Source organism: Chelonia mydas, chromosome 7 (genome assembly GCF_015237465.2).
Source record: "Chelonia mydas isolate rCheMyd1 chromosome 7, rCheMyd1.pri.v2, whole genome shotgun sequence".
Classification (NCBI taxonomy): Eukaryota; Metazoa; Chordata; order Testudines; family Cheloniidae; genus Chelonia; species Chelonia mydas.
The window spans coordinates 94,841,957-94,869,942 of NC_057853.1; the positions used below are offsets into that span (position 1 = coordinate 94,841,957).

Genomic DNA, 27,986 nt, shown 5'->3' on the forward strand with positions numbered 1-27,986 from the left:
TAATGTAAAATACTTGTTAGATCACTGCACTTTCTGTGATATACAGTGTACACACATGTGAGCAGCTCAATGAATTCTAGTTAGCTGATGAGAAACACTATTTCTGAACGTTTGTGTAGCAATATAAAAATGGGTCATATACCCGATAATTTCCATAATATTACTATTTTCAGAGTAGCAGCCATGTTCATCAGTATCCGCAAAAAGAACAGGAGTACTTGTGGCACCTTAGAGACTAACACATTTATTAGAGCATAAGCTTTCGTGGGCTACAGCCCACTTCATCGGATGCATAGAATGGAACATATAGTAAGAGGATATATATATATATATATACATACAGATAAGTTGGAAGTTGCCATACAAACTGTGAGCGGCTAATTAGTTAAGATGAGCTATTATCAGGAGAAAAAAACTTTTGTAGTGATAATCAACATGGCCCATTTAGACAATTGACAAGAAGGTGTAAATGGCAGTATAAATGGCCATGTTCTATTAGAGACTGGCCCACACCTAAACACCACATCTAAACATCTCTTCACTTGGGAAGAGTACAGATCTGGATCCAAGCTCTTTGGCTTAGGGAGTTCTATGTGTTTTTAGGGGCCAGTGTTGCTAATTATTTGCGATGCTGCAAAGTCTTACATGTGGTTTTGGATTGTGTTAATAGTTCAATCTCTCAAACCACTTATTTGCTATTAAGCAAAAAATTTTTACCCTCCAGTGATAAAAGTGTTGTTACATAATATTCTTGGAGATGGATGCATTTTTGACAAAGCCACAGGGAACATAATGATGGAAACATAACAGAAAAATAACTTTACTGATTTTATTTTTAAATATATTCGATACAGTGCAGAAATTAGTGTTATATAACTCTCTCATTTTACAAAATTTAACATGTAAAGTTTAAAAACAGAACTTTTTGGCTTTTGATAAATAGTACACAGAGGGATAGGCATACTAAAAAATAGGTCAATTTTGGACTATAGTAGACTTACAGTAACAGATCTTATACTACAGTAATTTAACAGATGAACAGTAATTTAACCTGAAACTCAACAGAAGTACTATTTGATAAAATGGCATACCATAATTACCATAATTAGGGCCCTACCAAATGCATGGTCAATTTCATTTTGGTCATTTTGGGCATGCATTTTGGTCAATTTCACAGTCATTGGATTTTAAAAATAGTTAATTTCAGGGTTTCAGATGTTTATATCTGAAATTTCACAGTGTTTTAACCTGGGGGGGGCGGGGTCCTGACCTAAATGCTGTCATGGGGAAGTCCCAAGGCTATTGTAGGTCGTGGGATTGCCATCCGTACTGCTTACCCACACCAGAGCTGGGTAGCCAGAGAGCTGCAGCTGCTGGCCAGGTGCCCAGCTCTAAAGCCAATGCCGCCACCAACAGCAGCACAGAAGTGAGAGTTGCAGGATATGGAGGGTGGGTTACCATACGTCCGGGTGTTCCTAGCAGCTTCTCTGCCCAGGGTTGGGGCTGACAGCTGGGGCCCCAGCCTCTCCGCCCGGGTCAGGGACAGAGAGTCACCCTCCCTTTTGCGCTGCCTTCAGAGCTAGGCTCACAGCCAGCAGCCGTGGAGCATCCCAGAGACGGGTCTGACCTGCCTCCAGGAGCAGCCCCTGCAGGGGAAGAAGAAGTCAAGTCCCGCCCCAGCCTAGGCCAGGATTAGCAGCTGGAGCCCGGCGCATGGTAGGAGCCCCCAAGCTGGGGTGCCTCCACCTCTGCTCCTCTCCTACGATAGCCAGATTTCATGGAGAAGATCAGATTTCATGGTCTGTGATGCATTTTTCACGGCCATGAATTTGGTATGGTTGGCCCTAACCATAATGCACGGTAGAATAAAAATGTTACTCTGACAAAACCAATGCAACTTTCCCAACTTTACTCATTATGTCTCACCTAAGTTTACACGACAGTTTTATAGTTTAAAATACTTAGAAATACAAATAATACACCCAATAAAATACATTTATTATGATAAATGATAATGGGAAAGAGAGTCTGGCATAGTTGTCTATGTGGTATGGGTTTTTAACATAGAAGCAGTCAGAGATACAGAAGAGTCTTTTCATCACTGTCATTGGTGAACTACACCCACTGTGCTTACTCTTCTCCTCTTTTCTGTTACTGCTGGTATTGATGTTTTTCTTTGAATCAACTTTGTTAATCTTGTCAGAGACATTACAACTGTTTGCAATTGTTGCCAGTACTCCATTAATCTCTTCTTCAACCTCTTCATCCTCATCCTGACAGGAAACAAAACAGCAGGAGAGAGGCACTCAAGCATATGTTTCATTGCATATATTTACATTTGCACTAAACTGAATGATTAGGTTTCCCTATGACTCCCTTTTTGTAGTGCACACCTGATTTTAGTGGGTATAAACATACATGGGAGTAACTACTGTCAGTTTTCAAAGTCGCCAAATACAGGACAACACAATGACTTACATGGCAGCTTTTGGCAAAAGTTCAAATCTGACTGTAAAGGAAAACTAGATTTGTACAGAAATGTTCCATCAAACATTGAAGTGAGCATGAAATCTGTTGAATGTATCAAAGGGGATAAACAATCTTTTCGTTGGAAAGATCAAGTTAATTGTGCAGCTAGGAATTGTTTAGGAGTATATCATTATTTTAGCAGAAGATCAGTGGAGCTGCAGCTATCCCTAGGTCTAGCTAGCTAGTTCAAGCACCTCAGAATTTGAGAGTATCTTACTCTTTGCACAGTAGGCAGACTATTCTTCAGCCTCTTAGGCTCATGATGAAGGTTGATCTATCCTGACAAGGATGAGGAAGAGGAACGAACCCCACCACTAAATTAATACTTCAATATTTCATAATCCCTTATTTCAGTTCCTGGTCCAGCAAAGCACTTGAAACACATGCTTAAAGTTCAGGAGGTTAAAGTTAAGCACATGCTTAAGAGCTTTGCCGAAACAGAGCTTTGTTGAGCCCTACACAAATATATCAAGGGTTTTTCCTTTGCTTTGATTGGAAAGAGCATTGAGCCAGAAAGTTCATGGCTGAAGTCCTGACCCTTTGAGATATGGGAGTTCTGCTGTTGACTTCAGGGGGGTCAGAATTCTACCTCAGATTTAGAAGTAAAATGCAGTGAGTCAGTGAAACAGAATAGAAGGAATTGGAAAAATTATCATCACCATCATTTTTGTTTTTCAATTTGCTTGAAAAATCTAGTCTCTTCCATCTGACAGAGATAAACCATGCACAACACGGTGGGTCTACCCAGAAAATGCACTTGATGGGAAATATTCCTTTCGTCTGCAGTATAGCTTCTTGCAGCAATGTCAGTAATTTGAAATCAAAAACTGAGATTAAAAATATGTTTATAAACTACAGATAAGATTAAGCCATAAAATTCCAGTCTGGATTTTAAGCACTGCCTGAGGAAATGCTAGCAACTGAGTTTTACTTTGAACCTATCTCTACTACACATTTCAATTTCTGAGCTAGTTGACTTTAAAAACTGTACTCAGCACAACATCGTTCTCATGATGCCAGAGAAAATCCTTCCCAGCAGTGTCTCTGACACTTTAAACAAAGCATCAATCCTGAGTCATAATGATTGTAACTGGCACTTCAAAAGTTAATAAAATCAAGAAACCTGCTAGAAGAAATCTGACTGTTCCCAGGTTCTCATTTATTAGCAAGAGAAAAGGAGCAGAACAACATCTGTGTTTTAAAAATGGTGGGAGTTAGTGCATTGTTCAGTTTAAAATTTGATTTCTCACCCAAGTAAAGTCAAATAAAACTTGTACAGAATTACAGTTTTATTGCACAGCAGGAAAGGACACTGCCTATGTGCCATTTTTCTTTTCACACAGCTGCACGGAAATGATTCACAGGTGGCTTATACGTTATTAGGCTATTCTTAACTTATTTATTTTCCCTAGGAAGCCCTTAAAACTTGAGTGGAAAATGCTGTCTATGGTGCGGTGCACGTCTCACTCCTGTTGCTGCGTTACAAGCCACTCTTTTTTCACAGAACATAAAAAGATGCATTTACAGCACAAGTTTGATTATCATATTGCACCTGTGAAAAGAAGAAAGAGACTCTACAACAGAACTACAAATAGCTATCTGCCTTACAAATCAGGGATGTTGGGGGACTTCAGAAAAAGAGGGGCTTTGGGGAACTGTGTGAGAAGAATAATTATGCTGCTTTACATTATGAAAACCTTGCATTTCAAGAGAGAATTCAATTGCAGCTGTATTTTTTAAAGGTGATGCCATTTACTCTTCTCTCACTCTCAGCTCTTAATGAGAGAATAGCAGATGGCACGATAAAGGGATTTGTTTGAATACAAAAATCAGCAGCATCCATGAAAAGGTACTGTATGAGAGCTGAAAAGTACTGTATATGTTATCTGCTTTTGCTGTCTATATTAACTGAAGTGTTTGACATCCAACAGCTGACAGGAGGAAAGGTGTCACTTCTGCTGAAAATTATAGATTTTTCAAGATTAAGTGTTTCATCCAAGAGTGTCCTAGTATCTGGTGCACCTGGAGATTTCTTTGCCAAGCCAATTTAAAATGCTTGTAAAGGCAACATGATGCTGTGCATTGTAGCTGCAGCAGGTGTGACCAGTAGGTATAAGAATGAGTGTTTCCACTACTACCCCATTTTCAATTTGCGGCACTTTCCCCTTTCAGGATGAAAATTTCCAGGCTTGTTCTCTAGCCAAAGGTGAATTTAAAAAAATACGGCTAGATGAGGATTCCTTTCTCTTATGCAGGGGAAAGAGTCAAAGGGTTTCTTCAGTCATAAAGGTGGGTTCTGTTCTTCGTACAGAAGAAAGTAAGGTGTAAGGCCTTTGAAAGGTAACCTGTTGATTTATTCAGACTCTTATGCAGTGAGCTAATTGAATTGAAATGAATGGGACATCGTGCTTGAATTCCCATGCAGCAGGTGACTCATCAGTTTTTGTCATTGACTTTGATGTTGTCTGTGCTGATCATGGCTCACGTGGAGCTTGCTACTGCAGGTGTCTGTATATGGCTAGCTATTTCACAGTTCGTATTATAAACCGTAAATCCCCAGCACATCAAAAGAACTAAAATGTGCCAATTTAACCAATGCTGGATCTTGAACAAACTCATTTAAATACTAAAACAGAGTACGACACAGATCATTCTTACTCATTGTTTAAGGCTACCATTACAAAATGGTTTCTACTTTGTCTTCTGAATTTTGATTCTGCAATTTTGTATGCACAATTTCTCTACTAAAAATCAGATTTGTGCACAAAGCCCTATTTCCCTGAAATTTCCTTGCTCACAATTTCTAAGTCTGGTCCTTCAGTCATTTCTGTGTCCAAGGAGCTCTATCTCTGCTCCATGCTCACGACTGCTTCTCTCACTTTCAGATGGCTTTCTCTTGGCTTTATGCCTCTCTCTCACCCACACCCAGCTTGCCAAACAAATCCTTAGCTGCTGCATTTGCAACCATTCCCAGAGAATACCCTCAGACTACATGTCTTAGCCTTGCTCAGGCCTTATCTATATTACAAAATTAAGTCAACCTAAGTTAGGCTGACATACGGCCACCACAGTAATTACTGTGATTTTTCCTGTCCATACTAGCTTTTTCGCTTGGTGGTGCATATCCTCACCAGGAGCACTTCCACCGATGTAACCAACAGTGTGGGGCATTGAATTGTGAATGTAGTGATTGCAACTGCTGCTAAGAATGGGGTTATATGGGAAACAGACACTTCGAACTAGAGACCATAGAAAGGTCAGGATATCATTTAGCATGTGCCCCGGACAGGTTCAAGGGATGGAGTAGATATCATGCTTAATATCTGGGCAAGCAAGGTAGAAGACAAGAAGTTACAAAAATAATTTCCTAAACTATAAGAGGAAATGCTAGTAAGTGATTGTGACCCAAATATGCTGCTCTTGGTTGCATCTAAACAGTACTGAGAGTCATGGCAAGAGTCAGATTATGAGTGGCCTTTGTAGAAACAGCTCAGAGGATTGCCCAACTCTTGTGTAGTTATGTAAGGGTCTCCTGTAGTAGCAGTTTCTGCATTTAAAACAGGGTAAGGCGGAGTCAGAGCTATGGCCCTGCCCCATCCACTCCATGCCACTCTGCAGAGCAAGGAGTATTCATTCGGGGAAGTAATTTTCTCCATCTTAATGGATATGGCAGATTGCTTACCCCCTTCTGTGCATGGAACAGCCCCAAACTCTGCCTTTCCTCCTCCGGGGGTAGACAATTCCATGCCTTCTCCCACATACAGCTGCAATATAAATGCCACAATAGTAGTGCCAAAGACTTCAGTGATTCATGAACTATTCTTTGTTACTGTCATTGGGTTGTGTGGATATAACTGAGAGACATAAAGTGTCCCTTAGTAAAGAGGGCCTAAGCTGCAAAATTCAGAGCTGGCTTTCTAATACCCCAAAGTTCAAGGGGTATTAGAAATCCTAGTTTTTGTCAGACCCATAATGCCTTTTAGTGTCCTTATTGTAAGAAATGTTTCCATTAAATGTATGTACAATTCCCATGAGTGCTAATGCAGGTAATGTACTCTCCTGACAAGGAGTTCCCGAGGTATTTGTTCTACTCAAATATTTAAAAATTTAAATACCTTTGTGAGTACCCTCAAATTGGAACGATGAAGAGTGCAGAAATGAGCCACAGCATACTCCAACAAAGCCCCAAAGATGAAACTAAAACAAATACCAAGGTATACATCAATTGCCTTTATGAAGCAATTAGCATTAGGAAGTGAAGTCCTGGCTCCCATCATGAGAGTTGTCATGGTAAGCACTGTTGTGACACCTGCAGAACACAAGGAATGAGGTAAAAAGTGGTGTTAGTTATGGCATTCTATGCAGCAGTTGGAATAGCTGCAAACTAGTGTTTTCTGAGCTTTATGATCACTGTGAACTGTTCAGTGTGTGCAACCGCATTTCCCCATTTACTGCTGGATGTTCTGGAAATAAGACTTTTAAATATATTTAAGATTTTGAATTCCCGTGTTTAAAAGAAATAGAAAAACAAGGTTAATAATCCAGAGAGTCTGTAATCTAAAATGAGAGGAACTGAAATGACTCATGCTGTGTACACTTGTGATTATTACAGTATTATGCAAATGGTCTGGATATTCCCTGACTACAAAGATGGTTCACAATGATTTTTTATAACCACAGTGTAATTATCTTGTATCTCTGCTGTGTAGCATTCACATGAAAGTAGGTACAGTGACCATTTCTATGAAGTTACACACACAGTGCTAACACCACTCCATTCAATTGTGTTCACTCTGTATGGAAACCTTTCCTTCTTACAAATCCAGAAGCATGAGGCTATACATCTTATAATTGTTTCTCCTCTGCTCTGAACATTTCAGTCTTGTGGCAGCTGATTCTTTTTCTTCCCAACTCCACATCTCTCTCTCTCTCTCATTTAAAATGTGTTATTTTACTCTCGTACAGTACTTTCTCTTCCGTTATTCGTGTGTTAATTACTATGTATTGGTCATCCTCACAAACACCTCATAATTCTTTCTTGTGTGCAATACGTTGTACTTGAATGTTTTGAAGTGAGTTCAGGAATGACTGAATGTTCTTTGTGCTTGTCTGCCATCTAGACTCCCTATGGCTTCCCAGGACATTTTCCTTGTTAAATAATGCACAGAAATAAAAATCTGAGGGGAATCTACATGATGTATTGTATGTATGGCAAACCAAAGAAGTAATTGCCTAAAATACAGAAGTCTTTGCACTTTCTGGAAATGAATGCTATGTACCATGCAACAAAGAACACCTTTTAATGTTTCAACCTCCATTTTGTCTTTTTACTTACTCACCTATGCAGATTCTGGCTGGAACTGATGATTGGCTTATCCAGAATGATACCCAGGAGAGTACAACTAGCAAGATGGATGGTACATATGTCTCTAGTATGAAATACAAGATGTTTCTCTTGAGCTCAAAATGGAATACTAACTTTGGATAGCATCCTGTGAAAAGAGCAGCAAACAATCTTTTGAAACAAACAAACAATTACTTGGTATAAGGTAATGTTAGATGGTGCCACTTACCACAATTTCTTGCAAATGTCAATTTTTAACATTAAAAATGTTTTTTCTACATTTGTCTTGCACACTTCCCAACAAATCTGTTAACTTTCCATTTCTGATACTTTGGCAGTAAAAGCTCTAATTAGGTCCAAATTGGTAAACCAATATTGTAATTCTTGTCAATTTTGTTTTGCTAAAATTCCAGTGTAGAGAGGAGAGCCTTTCTTAAAGTAAACCTATATTCAGTATATGTGAGAGTCATCCATTCTATACATTAACCTGAGCAATTAGGTTTTGTGCTGGGTATTAAATTGGGGGTAAGTGGAGTAGGAGGAGGGAACAAAACTCCTAATCTATGGGGAAATCAATTAACTAAATCAATCTACTTTATCACAAGGCAACCTTAAGAATTTGACTTTTGGAAACATATTTAAATGTAGCTATTTGCAGCATATCAGCAATTGGCACCAGCAAATATTATTTAAACTGACATGATAATTATATTTTTATAACACAGAGTTAGCTGTAGTGGCTGCATCCATTCGGGTTCATTTGTTCATGGCTCTTTTATTTATTATTCCCCTATATATATCTGGGTTACAGGTACTTTCACAAATCTTGTTGTATTTCTTTTCAAAAACCATAACTACAGTTTCTTTGTATTTTCATGGTCCACTCTTTTTAAAAATATATATATATTGCATTACAATGTTTGTATTGTTTGTGGTACAACTGTTCCTCTTATGTTTACTGCCTTCAATAGTAAGACATTCAGGGTCAGATCCTCAACCACTCTAAGTGATTGTAGATCTGATGAATTCAGTGAAGTTATGCTGATTATCCAACAGGTTCTTGGAATGTATTGGAGACTTTTTTTTATTTCAGAAGATGGAGAAAGCCACTAGGGGAAAGGCTGTTCTAGATGTGATTTTGACAAATAGGGAAGAACTGATTGAGAATTTGGAAGTGAAATGCATCTTGGGTGAAAAGTGATTCTAAGGAGTGTTAGGAGTATTGATTCTATGGAATAGTAAGAGGGAAAATAGCACAAAAAAGACAATGGATTTCAAGAAGGCAGACTTTAGCAAACTCAGGGAGTTGGTAGGTAAGATGCCATGGGAAGCAAGTCTAAGGGAAAAATCAGTTCATGAGAGTGGGTAGTTTTTCAAAGAGACATTATTAAGGGCACAAGAGCAAACTATCCCACTGTGTAGGAAAGATATGAAGTATGGCAAGAGACCACCCTGGTATAACCAGGAGACCTTCAATTATCTGAATTCAAAAAAGAGTTCCACAAAAAATGGAAATGAGGTCCAATTGCAAACTAAGATTATAAATAAATAACACAAATATGTAGTGACAAAATTAGAAAGGCCAAGGCAAAAAAGGAGATTAAACTAGCTAGAGACATAAAGGGTAATATTTATATTCTACAAATGCATTAGAAATAAGAAGACGACCAAGGACAGGGTAGGCTCGTAACTCAATAAGCAGGGTGCGTGGGGGGGGGGACAATAACAGAAAATGTGGAAATGGCAGAAGTGCTAAATGAGTTTTTTGTTTCAGTTTTCAACAAAAACTTTAGTAGCAATTGGACATCTAACTTAATGAATGGCAGTGAAAATGAGGTAGGATCAGAGGCTAAAATAGGGAAAGATCATGTTAAAAATAACTTAAACAGGTTAGATGTTTTCAAGTCACCAGGGCCTGATGAAATACATCCTAGAATACTCAAGGAGCTGACTGAGAAGCTATCTGAGCCATTAGCGATTATCTTTGAAAAGTCATGGAAGTCGGGTAAGATTCCAGGGGACTGCAAAAGGGTAAATATAGTGCCCATCTATAAAAAGGGAAATAAGGACAACCCAGGGAATTACAGACCAGTCAGCTGAACTTCAGTACCCAAAAAGATAATGGAACAAATAATTAAGCAATCCATTTCCAGACAACTAGAAGATAATAAGGTGATAAATAACAGTATGTATTTGTCAAGAACAAATCATGTCAAACCAACCTAATAACTTTTTTTGATAGAGTAACAAGTCTTGTGGATGGGGACAGGGAGCAGAAGATGTGATATATCTTGACTTTAGTAAGGCTTTTGATACTGTCTCACATGACCTTCTCATATACAAACTAGGGAAATACAACCGAGATGGAACGACTATAGGGTGGGTGCATTACTGGTTGGAAAACCATTCCCAGGGAGTAGTTATCAGTGGTTCATGGTCAAGCTGGAAGGGCATATATCAAGTGGGGTCCCACAGGGATTAGTTCAGGGTCCAGTTCTGGTCAATATCTTCATCAATGATTTAGACAATGGGATATAAAGTACACTTATAAACCCCCCAAGATGGGAGGAGTTGCAAGTGCTTTGGAGGATAGGATTAAAATTCAGAATGATCAGGACAAACTGGAGAAATGGTCTGAAGTAAATATGATGAAATGCAAACTATTCCACTTAGGAAGGAACAATCAGTTGCACACATACAAAACGGGAAATGACTGCCTAGGAAGGAGTACTGTGGAAAGGGATCTGGGGGTCACAGTGGATAACAAGCTAAATATGAGTCAACAGTGTAACACTGTTGCAAAAAAAGCAACATCATTCTGGGATGTATTAGCAGAAGTGTTGTAAGCAAGACACAGGAAATAATTCTTTCGCTCTACTCTGCGCTGATTAAGTCTCAACTGGAGACCTAATTATGACCCATGAAGGAACATTGAAAAAATTGGATTTGTCTAATCTGGAGAAGAGAAGACTGGTGGGGAGGGGGGGGAGGGACACATGATAACAGTTTTGAAGTATATAAAAGGTTGTTACAAGGAGGGAGAAAAATTGTTCCCTTTAACCTCTGAGGATAGGACAAGAAGTAATGGCCTAAAATTGCAGCAAGGGCATTAGGAAAAACTTCCTAACCGTTAGGGTGGTTAAGGGACTTGAATAAATTGCCTAGGGAGGTCGTGGAATCTCCATCATCGGAAATTTTTAAGAGCAGGTTAGACAAAGACCTATCAGGGATGGTCTAGATAATACTTAGTCCTGCATTGAGTGCAGGGAACTGCACTAGAAGATCTCTTGCGGTCCCTTCCAATCCTATGTTTCTATGATTTGCACAAGGATCTGAACCTTGGAGCCAAATGCAGACTTGGCATAAGTAGCGGAATTACACACCCTTATGCTAAGTCTGAATTTCGTCGTTCATAGTCCCAGAGTCCTAAGTGAGCTTTTGTACATCTGTGCAATTAAAGTTCAGGATGTGAATTTGCCTTTACCTTATGTTCCCTCTAGGCTATAATGCATGAAAATAAAGAAACAATCTGATTTTTTATTAACATAACTTGATCTACAATTAATGTTCAGTACAGACTTTATTTTGAACGTTACAAAATGATGATAATCTTTAACTTTTAAAAATTCCAATTTTTCCAACCTCTGTAATTACTACTTCTACCAGAATATCAATGAAAGGGCGAAATTCAGGTATTCACTGTGGTCAGTTGGCTTGAGCTATTTTGTTTGACTAAGTGAAGTTACGTGTTTGTTTCTAATATTGTGTGCCATGAGTCATGAGTGTGCTTTATAAATATGGATGCACTTTAGCTGTAAGCCACAACAGCAATATCTGCATTAATAGGCTATTTGTGCATCCCTCAGGTGCATTGTGAAGTATGAGGTTCAGAGTACTTTTTAACAGCGTGAAGTGCAAGCACAGCCTACAAATGCACACGCTGGTCTGTCTTATTGCTACCAGACTAGAATATGGCTGCTTACATTTAAATGTTTACAGTATTTTTAAAACATACAAAAAACTGGTCTAAAGAAGTTATTAAGGTTACAAAGGGCTTGGCTACATTAGAAAGTTGTACTGCTTTAACTATGCCAGTATAGTTGAGAGTTCAACATCCTTAATAACTCAGTTATATAGTACAATAGGAGATTTATACAGAATCATAGACTATCAGGGTTGGAAGGGACCTCAGGAGGTCATCTAGTCCAACCCCCTGCTGAAAGCGGGACCAGATCCCTAAATAGCCCCCTCAAGGGCTGTTGAACTCACAGCCCTGGGTCTAGCAGGCCAACGCTCAAACCACTGAGCTATCACTTCTCCTCCTCCAATCCCCCAGTAGTAGCTATTCTTACAGGGAAAAGAAAACTATACTGACATAAATCTCCTTTATACCGATATAACTGCGATTATACTAGAGGTTTTGCCAATATAACTATATATCTTTAAAAAATCACTTCCTTAACCAAAAGAGTTATTCCAGTAAAATTTTCAAGTGTAGATCAGGCCAAAGTCAAGCATTCAAACGTTTAAAAATGTCAAATTTACGGTTTCCTTTGCTAATTCTTCCCCTCTCTTCATCCATGTTGTGCATTTAATGAGGCAAAGGTTCTGGGGAAAAACACTGTGCAATCATGTAATGACAAACTGTAACATAAAGTATTACAGTTGTGCAAGCAACTGTAAATCTGGCATTTTCTAACTTGATTTTGCAACCTATATAACATTCTTCTAAGCAATGTTTTCCATGCAATTTCCTAGGATTTTTAAAAGGAAAAAGCTAAACACAAATTCTGTTATGTACATCTGTAACAATCCCCCCACCCATTCATCAGAAGAGTTTGACCCCTGAACCTTCAACACTGCAGCACAGCTTGAGCGACCGAACTAATGGCATTAGCTGACAGCAGGGGAATGCTGCTGTCCTCAAGTGTAGGGAATGGGGCACTGGCACTACATGCTGAGACTGAATGGTCTCTCCTCCAGGACACCAGGAGCTCATGCTCTATTTTGTGACCCTAGAGTTTTTTTAACAGTTTATAACTCAGAATAGTCCACATAGCAAGGCCTCAGTACACAGGTCAACAGACTTAGGCTTCTGCTGCGACCCTAAAAATAGCTGGGTAGACAATTGTGGCTCAGGCTGGAGATCAGGCTCGGAAGACCCACCCCATCCCTGGGCTTCAGAACCCAAGCTCCAGCCTGAGCTGCATGTCTACACAGCTATTTTTAGTGCTGCAGAACAAGCTTGAGTCTGTCACCCTGGCTCTGAGACTCACTGCCACTCACTGGGTAGACCTACCCTCAGTTAATCTGCATGGAATTGCAAGGCACAAAGAAAAGGCACTCTTTTAGTCTGAGGGCTTTCTCCCTGCCAAATTTCAAAGACCTGCTGCATACAAGGAAACAATGGAGGTGACACAGCTTTTCAAAAAAGGTCAGAAGAATCTTCTATAATGGAAAGTATTAGGCAATCTAATAAAACTGCTCTCCTGTGTATAACTGAAAGAAGGATGAGATATGAGATATAGTGGAGGTGTTGTCTTCATAGCAGAGATAACTTGAGCTATTTGTGTGTTGTCCCTAACTTGAGTTCTGTCCATACCCACAAACCTGTAACTTGAGAGTTGTGGTACTATAAACGTGAATTGTCTGGCCTGAGAGGGGGCAGAAGGTAAAGCTTGAGGTAGCACAATTTGTCAGCTGATAGCAATCACTCTGTGCAGATCAAGTGTTATTTTGCAGTGACTCTCACTCAAGCCAGGCTAACTCAAGAGGACTAATTCAAGTTTGAATCACTCAAGCTAACTCTGTAGTGAAAACATAGCCTTAGACTTCCTTACACTTAGTTAGATACCCTTGCATATACTTACATTCATAATATTGTTACATGAAAATAAACAGGTGTAACATACACAGTGAGGAGCAGAAGGTGTAAGTAAAAATGGTTCTCACTCAACATAGCATATGCCTTTTCTGGCTCAGTGGCATATCAGCTATATCAATATAGACTCCCCTATGCAATGGTAAAGCAGGTGTAAAGTCTAAGGAAGTCTGAGTGTAAGGAGATCTGGCTTACCCCATTTTATAACTTGTCTCTGAATTTGGCTTTTGGAGTCCAAAGCTATACGCTAGTCTCCAACATTGATTCTGATTCTTCAAACAGACATCACTATCATAACCATGGTTTTATCAATATGGAATGTCTGTACCACATGAGAAATATACCCAATATTAAATAAACAGATTTCCTTCTCAAGCTATAACATTTATCTTTGGCAGTTGATAATCATCCTGTATATCCAATTGTATAATAAAGTTCTGGTCTATAACTGACTGAAATCCTTACTGTGCGTACTTCTGGCTGATGAGAACATGTCACATAGAACAACTTCTCCCACATCTCTGCCCCCAACAATCAGTGGCAGTGGGAGGGGCTTGTAGGGGGAACCATGCTACAGGGATGCTGCTTTTAGCTTTCTGTGTTCCCTTTCTCATTTCTGCTCAGTGTAAGTGGAGGGGAGAATCTGGCCCAGGGCTATTTCCTGTATTCTTTCTGGTGAAATTTACTCTAGATAAAGTGCTACACAGAGCTCTTTATATAAGATGCACTTTTGTTATCCCATGCAATTCCACAAATAAGTGTGCATTCAGGCACAAAGAACACAATCGCCTCTCTCCCATTAAATATCTATACTAACCCCTTGGGTGGCAGTTGAGATGGATGGTGTACATCCTGTACAAAGGCATTAATACAGCTTTAGCCATGCATAAATAAGGGCACAATGAGAAGAGTTAAATAAAATTTGAAAGGGTGCCTCAAACATAGCTGATTACAGAAAATTGCAGTATGTGACCAAAATGGGCTATTACTGTTTAGGATGAAGATCACCCTTCTTGAATAAATGAAACTGGGGAAGGAGTAGGTTCTCCATTCCTCTTCCTGGCAACTGGGTTGTGGGACTGCAGTGCAGCTCCTCTATGGCTGTTGTTCCAGCTATTGTCCAGAATAGCAATAACTACTGCTCTGTACTTCCTATGCAGAGTTTCTGGTCCTTTCGATGTGCATAATGCATGGATCTGCTCTCAAACCTCTCATTTAACAGTGTATGTGTGTTTGCTGTACTTTCCCCCTGCAGGGCATGTAATAAGTCAAGAGACGTCCCTCCACCTATGCCATTCACTGCCACTCTGACCATGGTTCCAAAAGTTTTGCACTGCCTCTCTGCCCCAAGTAGAATCAATGATGATTTTCATTCCAAACCAAAGAACATAATTGTACAGAAATACAGCTCCTGTTTATCTAGACATTGTTACTTTGGAATTCTGTTTTAAGAGGAATACTGAATACACTGTGGCCTACATTTTCAAACATATCCACTCACTTTGGATGTCTGCCCAGCCTGAGACATGCAGGGCCTGCTTTTCAGAGGTGTTCAGCATCTGTATTTCCTATTGAAGCCCATTGGAATTGTAGGTTGTCAGCCCATCTGTAAAGTTAGGCCCTACGTGTCTCAGGCCAAGCACTCAATGTTGAAGCCACCCTAAGGTAATGGACAATGGAAAGTAGAGGCCTTTGACTTTTCCCCCCACATCATTACACATGTAGTTTGGCTATGCTGAGGTATGGTTGTAACATGCTTTCACATTTAGTTTAACTGTGCTGTTGTTGAGATCTGCATGGACCTTTTACAAAGTTCTTTCTCTAGTAGCCAGTCTACTGGATCATAAGAAGCAGTATGGTATGGAAACACTAAGGTCCAGGTTAAAAAGAGCCTGGCTCTTCCCACATTGACTTCCTCCTCCTGGGCAACCCCAGACACCTATCCTCCAGCTGAAAGACATCATCCTCTTCACAGCAGTGGGGTGGGCCTCTATATCCAATAGAGCAACAAGAGCATCCGCTCTTTCAGTGGCAAGTCAAAGAGAGACAGCCACAGAGCAATGGGAGAGAGCACACATCTAGCTCACTCAGTGGAGAGACATAATAACTGTTGCTTCCCCTGTGGCCACTAATACCTCAGCTTTGCCTTCTAACCTGTTCATATGTGGGGCATTGGATGTTAGGATTGAAGGACCAAGTACAGAGTCCTGGGCTGATTCTGTAGGTGCAACTGGCTGAAGTCCGTAACTGATGTAGATCTGTGTGGATATTTTATTAAACACATGCTTGTGCGTCCTAACCCTCAACATCCCGTCTCCCCACCCAAGCCAGATAATGATAGCTGAACATGGTACTTGTGTGAAATTTCAGATGTACCAATCTTAACATTTTAAAGCAGAATTGGATTTCTTCACCAGTTTCAACTATCTCTACTATAGTTTTAAACAATTTTACATCTGGTTTAGTCTACTTTTCTCTGCATAACAGAATTTCATTCCTTGTGTTTTCTAGATGAGGAGGAACACCTGGTATATGGGTACAGTAGGTATCAAACTAGCATTCTCTTCTATGCCCTTGTTTGTTGTTCTGTGAATGTAAGAGATGTCTCTAGTCAATTAAAAGAATGTACTATCTAAATTAGAATAATAAAACCAAATTATGTCAAAAAGGCTAGAAATAAAAATCCACCCTTCGGGCCTGATCTGGCAAACATTTACACCCATGACTAACTTTACTCACATGATGATGGTCACAGAACTCAATGAGCCTATTCATATCCTTCAAGGTAAGCATGTGCATGTTTGCAGATTTTAAGAAGTATTGACCAAAAATCTAGCAAGTGACTGTAGCTCAGAATATTCCTATTTCCAAAATTAAACTTCTCTCCACTCCAACAAAACCAAAAAAGGAAACTCCAATGCTATTAACGTCCTCTTTGACTTGTTTATGTAATTTGCTTTTGTTGCTTGATACACAAATTGTTTTCCGACACTTCATATTTTGCCATCCTTTTTCTTTCTCTTGGGGAAAGCTTTTCTTGTGACAGACTTATAGGTTTATCTCCTCCTTAACTGCACGGTTCTAATCTTGGTTTTGCCAATGACTGTCTCACCTTATCATTGGATGATTTAGTTGGGGCTTGGTCCTGCTTTGAGCAGGGGATTGGACTAGCTGACCTCCTGAGGTCCCTTCCAACTGTGATATTCTATGATTTGTAAGAAGAATTATACACAGCTTTTTGCCTAGTCTCATAGGAGCCTTTAAGGCACAATTAATATTTGTAAGATACTTTCAAATATATGTTTGTAAATAGCTACGTAAGTATTAATTTTGGTTTCTGTGTGCTCTTTTTATTAATACTGTATATATGCATCTACAATATTTTTTGCCTCTAATTTTTTAAATAAAGGATAGAGTATATATTGCAATGTTTCCATGAAACATTATAGGGAAACTGAACAGCCTCTGTATATAACACCATATTCATAACCCCCACCCCCTCCTCAGACGTTCTTGTTAAATCCTGGATTTGTGCTGGAAATGGCCCACCTTGATTATCATACACATTGTAAGGAGAGTGGTCACTTTAGATAAGCTATTACCAGCAGGAGAGTGGGTTTGTGGGGGGGGGGGGGCAAGAAAACCTGGATTTGTGCTGGAAATGGCCCAACTTGATTATCATACACATTGTAAGGAGAATGATCACTTTAGATAAGCTATTACCAGCAGGAGAGTGGGGTGGGGGTGGGTATTTTTTCATGCTTTGTGTGTATAAAAAGATCTTCTACACTTTCCACAGTATGCATCTGATGAAGTGAGCTGTAGCTCACGAAAGCTTATGCTCAAATAAATTGGTTAGTCTCTAAGGTGCCACAAGTACTCCTTTTCTTTTTACCATATTCATAAAGGTTTAAAAGAGAATTAAGAGGGTTATGGTATTATTTCATAAGCTTTGCTGTTAGAAATGTACTGCATAGCACTTCATAATGCTGTGTTCTTAAACAGAAAAATCCCAAGTACAATTAGGGATGGGAAATTCTAATAAATTTAAGATATATTTGTTAAAGTAAAGAAACACATTTGAACAGTCGAAGTCTGTTTTAAATGCTCTACAGCTAGCACTGAAACCAGGGGGAGAGGGTCCACAAGAGATACTAAGGGAGAAGAACACGTCTGTCCATGTGACTGTGCCTCTAGCTGCATTTCACTTAAGTGGGAAACTGCCCTTAATCCATTTGAGGAAAAACAATGCAATCCATTTTGCTCTTCTAATACAGTTTGGACCCTCCCTACATGTGATATGGGAAGGTGGTAAGAATTAAACAGATTTTTTTTTTTTTGAATGGTGAGCAGGTCCTGCTTCTTTTCTGGGCCGAACAGCACTAAAGGGTTATTCTCCTTTGACTGAGCCTGCTGCAGTTTATCTAGGGGCTGTGGAAGGGAGGAAGGGAAACAGATGCCAGTTATATAAGTAGCAAGACTCTTTGTGATCATGAAGCCTGCTATTCTGTGTTTGATCTGTATTTTTATATCCATTTAGAGGATTTTGATGCTTTAACCTGAGTTAATATTTCAGGTTAGATCATAGTGTTTCCTTCCATGCTGTGTTATTCAAGAATAAAATCCCAGCAATGCAGTAGAGGAAAGAAATTGCAATCTGTGTGAAACTGAGGGTCAGGAAAGCATGCTCCAGAGACCCGAATTACAATGTAAATGGGTGCATTAGGAGTCCTTACATAAAGAAAATCCTTATGGTTGGCATGGTAGGTTGTACATAAGACAAATAGTATTTAATATGTACCATAAAACAGGAACAAAGAAGAGTCAGTGAATAACTCAAGGAGGATAAAGCATGTCTGATAGCTCTTCTTCCCTTTGAAAGATCCTTTAGCATCTCCAGAACAGCCACCATAACTTATACAGTCAGAAAGTCAAATCTCACAGCTAAAGAAATATTTTCCACCACTTTATTCTATGATGAATCAAAGTTGCAGAAGTCCTGTGGAATGTCTAATATGATTATTTATAGTACCCTAGATATCTTAGGTAGGGTAACTCACAGTTTTGCTTATTCAAGGTTCTGCTTATCAAGGTATGACTGAAACTGCCAAAACCAAAAAGCTGTGGTTTAACTTACAAGCCCTTGGGGCAAAGTCTGCATTTCTTGTAAGTTGTACAAGTCTTTAAAACTGTGGGATAAATATTGGTTTATGTTTTCAGAAGTGACTAGTGATTTTTCGCTTGCCCAATTAAGGAAACCTGAAAGATATCTGATTTTCAGTGGCCAGGTTATTTAAGGTGTCTTAAGTTGAGCACTCAAAATCACTAGTTACTTTTGAAAATTTAGATGTATATCTTTTAGAATTCCCTGTCATGTAAACGTTTCACTTTACAACCTCACTGTTACATTAAACACTTTTCCTCCTTCTTTCTCTTCCCCATGAATTCTGTATAGCATACAACATAAGCTTCAGCTAAGAGCTACATGAGCAGAACTTTGCCTGAAATCAGCTTCTTCAAATTGTATGTGACTTTCCAAGATGTTACCACAGAAGTCCAATAACTGTAAACGTTTGAACAGTCGAGTGCATTTTCTAAGAGGCTACAAATTCCCTAAAGAATATCATACAAGCCATATAGCTTACATGAATGAAATTGGATGAGATTTTTCATTTTTGCAAATACTAAAAGAAAGGCAAATTGTTTAGTTCCTTCACACCGTTCTACTTTCATCCCCATATTCTGAACTTCAAGAAGAAAGTTCTCAAAGGGAGTTCCTACCTGTTTCATAGACTGCTTCAGATACTGAAGTAAAATGATCTTCTACTGTATATTGTGCCAACTGGAGTATCTCCAAGCCTCGAACTGAATCATTTCCTCTGGTCCAGTAGAACTGGACATCATTGATATTATAGCCCCCTGTAGTTATAGAGAAACCAACCAGTGAACGTTTTTGTTAAATATAATAAATAGTTTGTGCAGAACATGTTTATCTATGATCCTTTGCCATTTGTAAAAAAAGTAAAATTGGATTATAAATAATGCAATTTTATGACAAAATTTGACAATTGAATCTGAGTGCATGGTCTGAGTATCTCAAAAGAAATACTATAGGTGGTGTAGAAAAATAAAAGCTGGTATGAACTGATAAATGAAAGGATGAGTTGTATAAGACTTTTAAAGGCAAAGCCCATCAAGTCCAACAGGAAGAGGGAAAATTGCTGGAGCTTGGAAATGCAGAGTTTATAAATTACATATGCTATAAAACTGAGACTTCTTTACAGGCATACCAGTTGTGCATGCTCTAGGGAAGGCTTCTCTTAACCGGCATAGATGATTGGCACCCAAGGTGGGAGAAGTATCACATAACAGGCGGCAATTGTGCTGTGTATACATTAATCAATACATGGCTTATACATCAATAAAACACCTTTGAAAGGTATTTTACATTAAATTAGAGGGTGTCCAGTTTATACATTAATATATATGGTCCAGTTGAGAACATATTGATGTACACCTAGGTATTAAGAGCAAGCATTTGAATATCTATTTTTGCTTACATAGATCAATCATTTTTGCATTTGACAGACACTGATTCTCATTATTGCTCATTCTACTGCCCTGTGGAATAACTCAATTCCAGTTCACTGCAAACTGACTTTCACACTGATGTCCAAAATAGTTTTGAATCCCTGCTAAAATGCAGATGTTCATAATTCCAGGTTTCATCTAACTTTATGAACTGGCAGTGGATAAAAACAATTCTTGAAGCCTGAGAAAGGTGTGAGCAAGCACACTACAGAAAGGAGGCTTTTATTTTCTTGAATAGTCCCCATTTTTTGGAAAGGCAAATAGTTCTATTTGAGCAATTCGCTGATTTAGAGCATATTTTGGTATCAAAACATATTCAAAATACCAATCTTATCCATTACCATTTATGAAGAACTTTGGTGGGGGGGGCCTTCATGAGTATCAGGAAAATTAAATTTTTCATAGAAATATTACATTGTTTCCCCACTCTAACATTATTCTTAGGGTAGGGGAATGAGTTTTGTATATCACAACATGTTAGAGGAAATTTGTCTTGACAAAAACTTTGAAACTGATAGGAACAAAACCACATTATTTTTCTTTAATAGGTATCCTCTTGTCTCCTTAAATAACATTGAGTGGGAGAAGCTAACTTTTACATCCATACTAATGCCTCAATCCTGCAAAGACTTCTCATGTTCTTTACTTTATGAGCTGTGAGTAGTCCCAAAAAAGTTAATGGGATACTCACAAATGCATAAAGTTAATCACATGACTAGGTCTTTGCAGGAACTTTTCCAGGCCTAAAGGTTTTCAGAATCTCATACGTAGATTTCCTTTCTCTTCCTTTCTTCCTGATTCTCAAGAATAAGTGCAGGGCCTTCACTGAACAGCAGTTGAAGAGCAAATTCAAAAAGGGAATAACTGTTCAAAGGTGGGTCTAAAAGATGAATAACTATTTGCAAGTGAGATAGTGGCCTGTGTGGAAACATAGTAATGTGATTGGATACTTGCAGTGTCGATAAGGATTGAAACTGTAAACTCTTTGGGGCAAGGTCTGTCTCTTACTATGTGCCCGTACAGTGTGTAGCACAACAAGGTCTCAACTGGAGTTCAGGCTTCTAGGTGCTGCAGTAATATTAATAATAATTAATAATTTTATAGTCAATCGAAACTTGATTTTCTGGGAGACACGTGAAATTTCTCATGGCGGAATTATTAAAACTGGTTGAAATTATTTATGATTTCTACCAAAAAACCCAGTTCTTGTTGATATTTTTGTTACCATTTTTCAATCAGCTCTTATAATAGCAACATTACAAATGAAGGTAGGGTGTTTCATTACATAAGCCACTGTAGCAATGTACTCAAATAACACTACAAGATAATGATTATATAAGTATTTATATTTATAATAGTTTAACCAAAAAAATTCCTAACGTTTTATTTTAGTTCAAATATTTGCTTTATACTGTAAATGTTATATATGTGTATAATACCCAGCAACCATATTTACAAGTGAACAGTATCCGGAGAAGTAAAATATTATTCTTTTGCAAGTCAATGTTGCTTATCCAATAGGAAAACTAACACCATTGAACTGTAACCAAAAAAAAAAAAAATTGCTAAAGTGCTCTTAACAAAAAAGTGACTGTCACTGCTAAAGGTTGTTAATAATCCTTTTCATTCTCCAATCTGTGTTCTTGGCTATTTTTCGAGAAACTAAAGAAGAATGCAATGGGAGCAGTTTAGATTATATTACCGTGTTTTCCCTTTAGTTAGGGGATACTTGTGGGTTGTCTAAAATAACAGATGGAATCATTCTAAAAATCTGAGTTTTCAATTAGACAGGGAACTCCTCTATTTTTCCTCTTGTCAAATATATTTTAAGTTCCTGAGGGAAGTACAGAAACTGCTGAACGACTCATTAGGCAATGTCGATGATGTAATTACATCATTCTGTTTTTGACTTAACGATATGTTCTCTCCCTCTCTTTTTATTTATTTATTGATTTATTTATTTTAAGAAAAAATATCACTGCTAACTAGTAATTCTGATTGTGGCCTCCATAGCACTTCCACTGACTTTAGTGTGAGTCTTGTGTGAGTGAGCCTTGCAGGATAAAGCCCTTAAATGGCAACATAATATTAAACTATACAGCATCTGCTTGATGGAAATTACCCATAGAATCATTTGCAAAATGAATATGGGATGTGCTGTTGTTCTGCAGAAATGAAGTGGTAAAAATGGGAAAATACTGAAAAAAAAATCCACAAGTATTTCCTCTCCCATCAACTTATCACATTTTCACCAGACCTGCTAAATCGACGCCACTGCATTGATCACAGCGGCGCTGATTTAGCCAATAGTGATGACAAGCCCATAGTGTTTCAGTGTTCTGGGGCTGGACTTTCAAATTATCCTAAACTTGAGAGGTACCCAAATCCCATTGAAATTCAGTAGCAGTTGGTCACCCAATTCTCACTAGTCTTCTTTGTAAATCCCAGCCCTCTTTCATAATGTTATACATTATCTAGCAGCTCTTAAAATAGATCAAAAATATTGTCCTAACTATATAAAAGTAGCAGTAAAAAAGTCTCTTACAGCTTTCCAGTTGCAAGGTACATGTCTGCTTGTCCATAGGGTATTTGGTCAAATCCATACTACATGCAACAGTTGCAGTTATCCTTTAAAAACCAAAAGCAGATGGTTATTAACTATACATAATATTGTATGTACTATAATTAGAAATGGGTTATCCTACTTTCTTCAACTAATATTTGTGGGCAATACATATTCCTAGGAGAAGGTAACTGATGCTTTATGTAAACAAGGAACAATTGAGTTTAGGTTCAATAAAATATCTCACACTTGTTATGTAAACCTCGGCTTAGTAAGTATCTATAGCAAAATAACAACAACTAATAGTAATGGGCCATATCCTGTGATCATTTGTAATGTGCAATGATTGGAGTTGCCCAAGGTCTAATTGCTGAATTTAGTCTCTACATCTAAGCAAGCTGATCTCCTTAGAAATCAGTTAGTTAATATGTTAATTGCATTGGCTTTTATTTTCATAGAATCAGAGTTAGAGGCCAGTAGTGACCATCAGATCATATAGGCTGATCTCCTGTATAACACAGGTCACCAACACCACCGAGCCACCCATGCACTAATTCCATCAACTGAAATTAGACCAAAGTACTATAATCCACAGGAGACTAAGCTATTGTGCACCACTGGCAGAGAACAGGAGGGACCAAGGTGCACCAAAGCCCAAGGCCCCTGCAATGTCAAAGAATTTATATTGATATTAATATCTACAAGTGGCGGGTACCAATGACTGCCCTGCACCTGTATACTGTGGAGGGGAGTGATATTTGGCTGACTGGCCAAATGAAGGGAACAGTGCTTTATCGTCGTGGGGGAAGAGATGAAAACGGCTGCAAAAGGGTCAGTGTGGTTGCTGACTCATCCCCTGGGAATGCAGGTTTTAAAAGGGGTATCTTTGTGCCCAAAGCCTCCCTTTTACATGGAGCAGGCTGGTTGGCAACCAGGGTCCAGTGATGGGGTGAACCTATGTTGGCATGGAAAAAGAAGCATGTTATTGGACCAGCTGATGCCACTGCTGTGTGCCATACAGGCCAGTCAGCAGTCACCAACATGATATGGCACACCTTGGAAAATACTATTTGGGAATGTGTAAAGGGGTTCAATTATAGCCCAGAACAAGAAGGGACTTGATGCACATCTGTGTTGTCAGACATGCATTAACACAGGGTTTGTCTGGGAGCCGTGGAATGCCACCCGGGTGGACAAGGCACGACAGATGCTAACGGGGGGGATGGCCAAATCCCTTGGGATCATAAAAGATTCCGCAATCTGGGCATAGTGGGGCACCAAATTATTCAGGGAGGATGGGATTCCTCTCTAAAGCTTTAGAGCCCATTTGTTTTGGCTGATATAAAAGAGAGCAGTGAGACATGTCTGGGAATGCGACTGGGTTTGCGGGGGAGGCAGGCAAGCTAATTGCTGGCACCTCCTTGTGGCAGATGTCCAGTGCAGATACTCCATAGGGAAGGTATACAGTGACTAAAAAAGGACTTAAAAAGAGGTGTTCATTAAAGGAATGAATGGGGGGTTGTTGGGGACTCCTATGATTGGTAAGGCAGAGAGTCAATTCCCCATTCTATCCAACCTTAACCCTCCTATGGGGGGCAGGAAGGTAGATGGTAAGGTCCCAGGCAATGGATTTGCTGGAAGGACCTGGATGGAAAAAGAGGGGGAGCTGGTGGAAGCCCCCAGGGGTATGGTCAGGTCCCAGCAATGGATTTCCTGGAGGGACATAAGAATGGCCATACTGGGTGAGACCAAAGATCCATCTAGCCAAGTATCCTGTCTTCAGACAGTGGCCAATGCGCCGGAGGAAATGAACAGAACAGGTAATCATCAAGTGATCCATCCCCTGTTGCCCATTCCCAGCTTCTGAGAAACAGAGGCTAGGGACACCATTGCTGCTAACAATGGCTAACAGCCATTGATGGACCTACCTCCATAAATTTATCTAGTTCTTTTTTGAACCCTGTTATAGTCTTGGCCTTCACAACATCCTCTGGCAAGGAGTTCCACAGATTGACTGTGCGTTGTGTGAAAAAAATACTTCCTTTTGTTTGTTTTAAACCTGCTGCCTATTAATTTCATTTGGTGACCCCTAGTGACTCCTGACCTGGATGGAAAAAGAGGGGGAGCTGGTAAAAGCCCTGTTGGTAATTACACAGAATAAACATGTTACCTGCACTGTATACTTTTATTTGCCAGGTAGTCCCAGACATCTAATAATAAAGTTGCAGCCTGATTAAACCCATGTCAAATATCTCCTGTCCTTCTTTCAGTATAGCCAGACAATACCTGCATTTATATAGAACTACAGAAATATATATATAGTAGATGTCTACAAGCAGAAAAATTTCTAAACTGGGACCAGATTAAGAGCAAATCATGCTAAATCTGAATTATTTAAAATGTAAATAGAATTTATGTGTAAATATGGCTTATAAAGTATACATACCGTATGGCATAAAGGACTGTTCCATTGGGATATATTCTTATTAGACGATTTTCAACAGTGATATCATGAAGGAAAGATTTCTTTGAGTCTACTATGAAGGTGTCTGGTATCCAAAGCATTTCTACAAGACGACCATCTAAGCTTAAACTCTTATTACCCTCAAAACAAAGTCGTTCATCAGTCCATCGTTGTCTAAGAAATATGGTAGCTGTGTAATCCTGAAGGGAGATACACAAGATGTCACAATGAACAAACCATTATTCTTCTGTTTTTCACAAGTAATTTGACAGAAATTTTGTCCTTTTTCTCCTCTCCTAAATGCATGGAAACAGAGCTATGGGTCACTCAAAATAGACTGTAACTCTGCAATTCTAATTCTTAATTATTGGAATTAAAGTAAGCAGTTTTAGTAGCTTGCTTGCTGTTAAATTCTCCAGCATTTGAGAATTCTTGTCGTTTGGTGTGAGGCTGACATCATGAATAAGTATTGTCTCTAATGGATTTAGTTCCTTATGACTGAACAGACTCTTATAGCAAACATTGTGGGCCAAACTCTCTGCTGACATAGCTGCCTTTGTAAACCTATGGTCTTCAGGGTAATTTATGTAAATACTACGAACATCTGTTTGCAGGGCCAGATTTACGTTTTGTGGGCCCGGCTCCAAACATATTTGTGGGCCCCCATGGAGGCAATGGAGCATGGTGAGGGGAGGTCAGTCCCCAGAGTGAGGGGCCAGCCAGAGTCAATGGGGCATGGCATGGCAGGGGCGGCCCCGCTTGTCCAGCCCAGTGCAAGGGCACTATTTACAAACCGGAAGTTGCCAGATGCACACTGGCCTGCCCGGCCCTGTGCTGCCAGCATGCCCCTTCCCCTCGGGGGCGGGCCCATGCCGTGCCACACAGCCCCCTTGCCCAACATGAACACCCCCACCCCTAACTGATGATGATCTATGGGGGACATGATTTGCACTGGTACTTACAGAAGACACAATCTTATCATAAGGTAACTACTGCATATCCTTTAAATATAAGGCTCCATTTCCTAATATCCAAGGCATGGAGTCGGTTGAACAAGAAGGAAAGCCATCTGAAAAGTACACTACTGGGGTCTGTAAAACAACAGGCATTAACTTAGATAAGATAAAAAATATTACAAAGCTACTATACCATGTTTATTTCTGATATTGTATCAATGCTTGCTATATCCATACTCATTCCTACTGAGACAGGACCATCTGAAAAAAATTGAAGATCAGAACATTGTTTAAATTAATTGTATTTAAATATTCAGTTTTCATCATTTACAATAGACTACAAAATTATAGTAACTTCCATTTTAATTGAAGTTGATGTTTAGCAAGGCAGCTATTTTCAATGAAAATAAATTAAACCAACAGTACAATTTCAATATCGATATTTTAATTATTTAATGATACCATGATTTAATATATTTAGATAACAACTTTTGTTCTTTAGATATTTATTTCCAAAGCTTTATAAAATGTTAGGCTTTTTTAATTGTAATGAAAGCTGTAGGGAATACATGATGCAATAAGGTGCTGAGGGTACTGTTCCCACTGTACATCACACCCTTTTGCTTCCAGATGCATATCCATGCTTCCTGTTACAGCAGCTGGTTCCTCAGATGTCAGTCAGCTATGGAGTTGCTTCTGGGTCTGTCACATGATTAATCTACAGATGGACTATATGAGCTACCTTATACAGTGTCTATTTAAGAGATTACTGTCTATTCGGTGTCACTGTGTCTTGACATCGCTAATTGCTTTTTGATCTTTAGCAATGAATCATTTGTGTAGTTGTGAATAATTACGGTAGAAAGCTAGTTCGGGATTCCATTCTTCCCCTAAAAATACTACAGCTTTAGTGAGAGCCTGGACATCAAGAACCCTTATATAACAATGTGATTAAGCACCTTAGAAACATATTAGTTAGACAGAAAGAGATACAGTATTGTCATTGTTTCATAGTGATGCTTGTAGGGCTAGGCTTCTGATGCCCCAAAGGAGTCTACATTTACATAGTGTGGAGAGAGGGTGGCCAGTTGTGAACTGAAGTATTCAGGATTGTGAAGGGCTCCCATGAGATCATAGTACACAGTTGTCCTGGCTATATGTGTGCATAATTATTAAAAAAGAGAGCACCTACTAGGAAACCAACATTGAATATATGCACAACTTTTTAAAAGTAATTATGAAACGTTGAGCATATTTCACCTAGCAATAAGGGAAGGTTTAGATAAAATGTATCTAGTTTACAGTGGCCCTGTGCTGCTCCTTCAGCTCTTTGCAGTGCATTAATATCTCGTATACGCTATCAGAGTGACATATAGGGTCCAGAAGCAGTCCCACAGAGTATCACATTTTTTGTGTATCACTTGAAGTTACTATATATATATATTAGTATAATTGTAAAATGTTTTCTTGGAGTAAGATCTGGATGGAATGGCAGGGTTCTATTTTCCAGCATCCTGTACTTTTAAGAGCTGGAACTCTGCTGAAGAGGTTAGAGGAAATGTACCTCTGTTGAATAGAGTATGATCATGGCCAAGTTTAGTGCTCTTGGAAGACACTCCAGTGGTGGTTAGCTTGGGATTCTGTCAAAAATTTTTATA

At 39.0% G+C, this 27,986-nt stretch overlaps 1 protein-coding gene across 1 annotated transcript in view; it reads right to left on the reverse strand.

The window, feature by feature from the left end:
- Positions 1–884: 884 nt before the first annotated feature.
- The window catches only part of LOC102947945 (gamma-aminobutyric acid receptor subunit pi), a 69,139-nt gene continuing 42,037 nt past the window's right edge, over positions 885–27,986 (reverse strand). Inside the window, exons 4-10 of the mRNA XM_007053022.3 lie at positions 26,522–26,589; positions 25,355–25,572; positions 22,891–22,973; positions 19,536–19,673; positions 7,869–8,021; positions 6,645–6,838; positions 885–2,273 (exon numbers count right to left, since the gene is read on the reverse strand). Coding sequence (XP_007053084.3) covers positions 1,962–2,273; positions 6,645–6,838; positions 7,869–8,021; positions 19,536–19,673; positions 22,891–22,973; positions 25,355–25,572; positions 26,522–26,589 — 1,166 coding nt within the window. The 3' untranslated portion in view covers positions 885–1,961. The remainder of the gene's footprint in view (positions 2,274–6,644; positions 6,839–7,868; positions 8,022–19,535; positions 19,674–22,890; positions 22,974–25,354; positions 25,573–26,521; positions 26,590–27,986) is intronic.